Genomic DNA, 4,822 nt, shown 5'->3' with positions numbered 1-4,822 from the left:
ATCAAAAATGCCACTCCCCCTCCTCTCTTGCCTCCCTTTCTATCCTTCCTGTAGCATTTGTATCCTGGAACATTAAGCTGCCAGTCCTGCCCATCCCTGAGCCATGTTTCCGTAATTGCTATGATATCCCAGTCCCATGTTCCTAACCATGCCCTGAGTTCACTTGAACCCTGGTCTCTTGGTTCTGAGATAGGGACACTACCTCTGCACTACAAAAGGCCCCAACCTAATGTTTTTAATTTAAATGACAATCAGTGATTGAGTCTAAGTGAACCAATTTCAATTCCAGATGTGTTAATTCCATTTAAATTCCACCAGCTCTTGGTTTTGATTTGAATCCTCATAGCAGAGTATTAGCAATGAGCAGGTACCACCTACAATAGAGCTGTCTGATAACATCTCTTAACAGGGTGTTTGGAAAAGAAAGGTCCCTAGAACATTGGCCTGTGACACCAGATCATTGGTCCATTGATATGATCACTGTCTCCCCTGAGCTGTCTCGAATGAAGCAACAGAAGTTTAGAAGTTCAAGAATTTAAGGAATAGGAAGCTGAGGGCATAGTCACCGAAATGTTAATATCTGAGATATTAAACCATCATTTTAGTATTTAGAGCCATAGAGATGTACAGCACAGAAACTGACCATACAGTCCAACTCATTCATGCCTACCAGATATCCTAAATTAATCTAGTCCCTTCTGCCAGCATTTGGCGTATATCCTTCTAAACCCTCCTATTCATGTACCCATCTAGATGCCATTTAAATTCCACTTCCTCTGGCAGCTCATTCCATACATGCACCACCCTCTGCATGAAAAAGTTGCCCCTCAGGTCCCTTTTATATCTTTCCCCTCTCACCTTAAACCTACGCCCTCTAGTTTTGGATTCCCCTACCCTGGTGAAAAAGACCTTGTATATTTATTCAATCCACACCCCTCATGATTTTATAAACTTCTATAAAGGTAATCCTCAGCCTCTGATGCTCCAGGGAAAATAGCCTCAGCCTCTCCCTATAGCTCAAACCATCCAACCCTGGCAACATCCTTGTAAATCTTTTCTGCACCCTTTCAAGTTTTCTATAGCAGGGAGACCAGAATTGAACACATTACTCCAAAAGTGGATTAACCAAATAAACAGAGAGAGTAGGTTTCTGTGCTCTACATTTATATGACTGATTTTAACTTTGGGATTGATGGCAATAAATCCTCTAGATACCATGAAGTGTGGATTTGAGGGTCAAACGCTGAAGACAAAAATCCCTGCAATCACTGAGGATACAACTGATAGTATAGCAGGAGCTGAGTTAAGCCAAGCTCTTTAATCCAATATAAATCCTTTAAATATATCACTCCTTCTCAGTTGGATAAGAACGTTTGTACTCCTATAGTGCAGTTCCTAACCTCTGATCATCCCAAAGTGCTTCACAACCAATGAGGTTGTTTAATGGGAGCCACCATTGTGGTGTAGGGAACAGTAATCCACGCAGCAAGCTCCCACAAACACCAGTGGGAGAATGATCATGTGCCCAGTTGGTTGGGAAATAAATGCTAAATATATATGAACATGCAAAAAAGGAACTGGGACAGGCCACTCAATAAGATCGTGGCCACTGTGACTATGCCCTGAACTCCCCACAACCCTGTCTACCCTCCATAGATTCTTGACTGATAAGGCTGTCAAAAGTTCTCTTTCTCTGCCATAAAGTATTCAATATCTTGGTCTGCACCACGTTCTGGGGAGTGAGTTCCAAAGAGCCATGACCCTCTGCAAAAACAATTCTCCTGCTCTCTGGCAGAACACCTCTACAATGTATTCACTAAAAATGGATACCCTCCAATTTCATCAACAGATACCTAAGGGAAAGACAACGGAATGAGGATATACCACAACCCAAAGGACTAGCCACACTACCATACATCAAAAACATTTCTGAACTGACAGCCAGACTACTATGACCACTAGGACTCATAACAGCACACAAACCAACAGCCACTCTCAGACAACTCACCAGGACAAAGGACCCGATACCCAGCATGTACAAAATCCCATGCAAGGACTGCACAAACACTACATAGGACAAACAGGAAGACAGCTAACAATCCGTATCCATGAACACCAACTACCCACGAAACGACACGACCAGCTATCCTTAGTAGCCACACATGCGGATGACAAGCAACATGAGTTCGACTGGGACAACACTACTATAATAGGACAAGCCAGACAGAGAACAGCCAGGGAATTCCTAGAGGCATGGTACTCATCCACAGATTCAATCAACAAGCACATCGACCTGGACCCAATATACCGGCCACTGCAACGGACAGCTGGAACTGACAACCGGAAGCGGCAGAGACAAACCACTATAAATGCCAGAGGCAACATCACAGAAGCACTTCACAGGAGGCTCCCAAGCACCGAGAATGTCACCTAGATAGGGGACGAAACATCTGAACACAAATTCCCAGCTCGGTGAACAGAACCACAACAACAAACACTAATTACTGGAGAAACTCAGCAGGTCTGCCAGCATCTGTGGAGAGAACGCAGAGTTAATGTTTCGAGTCCAGTGCCCTTTTCTCAGAATTGAAACTGCTTCTCATATATGAATGAGAATTTATTAGTTGAACAAATCTGCACACTGAATCCTGTATAACAACAGCACAATATTTCTGTTTCTCCTCTTCCCTTAAGATCAGATTACCTTTCCTAGCTATTTGTTCTGAGAAGGAGCATTGTATTCACAACGTTAACTCTATTTCCATCTTCAAAGACCTGCTGAGTTTCTCCACATCCAACAAAACGCCAAAGAACAGCACCAAGGTCCCAGGTTCAATTCCAACCTTGGGTGACTGTGTGGAGTTTGCACATTCTCCCCGTGTCTGCGTGGGTTTCCTCCAGGTGCTCCGGTTTCCTCCCACAGTCCAAAGATGTGCAGGTTAGGGTGAATTGGCCGTGCAAAATTGCCCATTGTGTTAGGTGCACTAGTCAGAGGGGAAATGGGTCTGGGTGGGTTACTCTTTGGAGGGTCGGTGTGGATTTGCTGGGCTGAAGGGCCTGTTTCCACACTGTAGGGAATCTAATGTAATCTAAAGATACTGAAAAATCAGGAATTGCTGGAGAAGCTCAGCAGGTCTAGCAGCATCTGTGGGGAGAGAGAGAGAGAGAGCAGGGTTAACACTTTGGGTCCAGTGTTGTTTATTCCAGATTTCCACCAGCCGCAGTTGCTTGTTGTAGTTTGTCCCTACGTTTCTACTCATCAAGTTTACCTTCTTCATCACTCGCTGCATTTTCAATGTAACTTCTGCTTCTGTACATCTACAAAGCAGTCAGGAATTACAGCTACAGCCCACCAGCACCACTGGCTGGAGCTGTTCCTTGCTGAGGAGTTGGGTTTTTTTTGCACGTGTGTTGTTGCAGCTGATCTTGTTTTGTGTTGAAGTCGAGTTCCTCATCATGTGATGAGGGAGACCAGCCCCGATGGTTCTGGAGCTGGGACAAAGATGACACTGGAGGACCCGTTTGTGTTGGTGAGAGGGTGAGTGCGGAGCCTTGTCTCATTGGGAGCTTGTGTTTCTCAGTCCCTGGAGGAAGAGGGGTTGGCTAGGACTTGCTACTACCGTCGCCGCCCCTCTTTCCTGCTGAGTTTTGTAGAAACTTTCTGAGCGTGTTCACTCTCACCTGTTCACACTCCCCTTCCCCCGGAGCTGACCCCTTGCCCTACAAACTGGGCTGGATAGGACAGGGTACTGCCAGGCGCTAGGTTCAAAGGGGAAACTGGACGACCCCCCAGGGTGGGGTTCTCGAACAGAATTGATTGAACTCCCCACACGCGAGACAAGCCTCAGCCTGTGAGGGGACAGGAATTTGGAGGAAGTCCCATTGGGTGCTGTCAGGGGAATCCCCAGGAGGTGGAGCAGATGGAGTTGTATCTCTGTCTCTGTCACTATCCGCGTCCTCCGGATCCCAAAACACCTCAGAAGGGGCAGAAAATTGCAGCACAGACGGAGACCGTTCGGCCCATTGGAGTCGGCACAGGCTCCCTGGAAAACCCAGTCCTGACCATCACCCTCCACATGTAAAATATTGTGTCCATTTCCATTGGGAAGCATGTATCCCATTGGGCAGTGTGCTGTAAATCCTGACTGCCCTCAGTCTCTGCTTCTTTTGCAAATTGTTTTAATTTGTTCAGTGACAATTGCAAACAGATTCCGTTTATTTACTTTATCAATGCCTTCATGGTTATAAATATTTCAATCAAATAGTCTCATTGCCTGTGTCAGCACTAGAGTGTAACTCTGTCTGTGGAACCTCATGATATCTCGAGAAGACTCTCTCCTTGACCAGTCCAGGGACAAAAATCGTCAGAATCCAGGTGTTCTCCTGCCTCCCAGCCAGTTGTGGGTGTGAATCATGGTTATAAAATCAGAGAATCCCGACAGTGTGAAACGTGCCCTTCGGCCCAACAAGTCCATACCGACCCTCCGAAGAATAACCCACCCAGATCCATTCCCTGTTACTCTACGTGTCCCCTGTCTAATGCACCTAACCTACACATCACTGTGCATTATGGGCAATTTAGCTCGGCCAATCCACACCCCACACAGACACGGGGAGAATGTACACACCCCACACAAGCCGGAAGGTGGGTAGGCTGTCCTGACTGCTGTCACCCTGGGCGGGTACCAGGGCGGGCTGTCCTAGAGGTGGTCGAAAGGTGTGTCAGGGCGGACCGAGAACTGGAAGGGGCATGGGGTGGACCGAGAACCGGAAGGTGGGTAGGGGCGGGCTGCCTTAGTGGTCGGAAGGTGGGAGGGGCGGG

At 46.8% G+C, this 4,822-nt stretch overlaps 1 protein-coding gene across 3 annotated transcripts in view; it reads left to right on the top strand.

The window, feature by feature from the left end:
• Positions 1-3,183: 3,183 nt before the first annotated feature.
• The window catches only part of LOC122552291 (syntaxin-6-like), a 19,372-nt gene continuing 17,733 nt past the window's right edge, over positions 3,184-4,822 (top strand). For 2 of the 3 annotated variants that reach the window (XM_043695005.1, XM_043695002.1), the window contains exon 1: positions 3,185-3,538. In XM_043695005.1, coding sequence (XP_043550940.1) covers positions 3,462-3,538 — 77 coding nt within the window. In that variant the 5' untranslated portion in view covers positions 3,185-3,461. Of the gene's footprint in view, positions 3,539-4,822 lie in introns of all 3 variants that reach the window. The other variant, XM_043695001.1, reaches the window with a different exon arrangement.

Source organism: Chiloscyllium plagiosum, chromosome 8 (assembly GCF_004010195.1).
Source record: "Chiloscyllium plagiosum isolate BGI_BamShark_2017 chromosome 8, ASM401019v2, whole genome shotgun sequence".
NCBI lineage: Eukaryota > Metazoa > Chordata > Chondrichthyes > Orectolobiformes > Hemiscylliidae > Chiloscyllium > Chiloscyllium plagiosum.
This window is presented reverse-complemented; position numbering and strand designations above follow the sequence as displayed.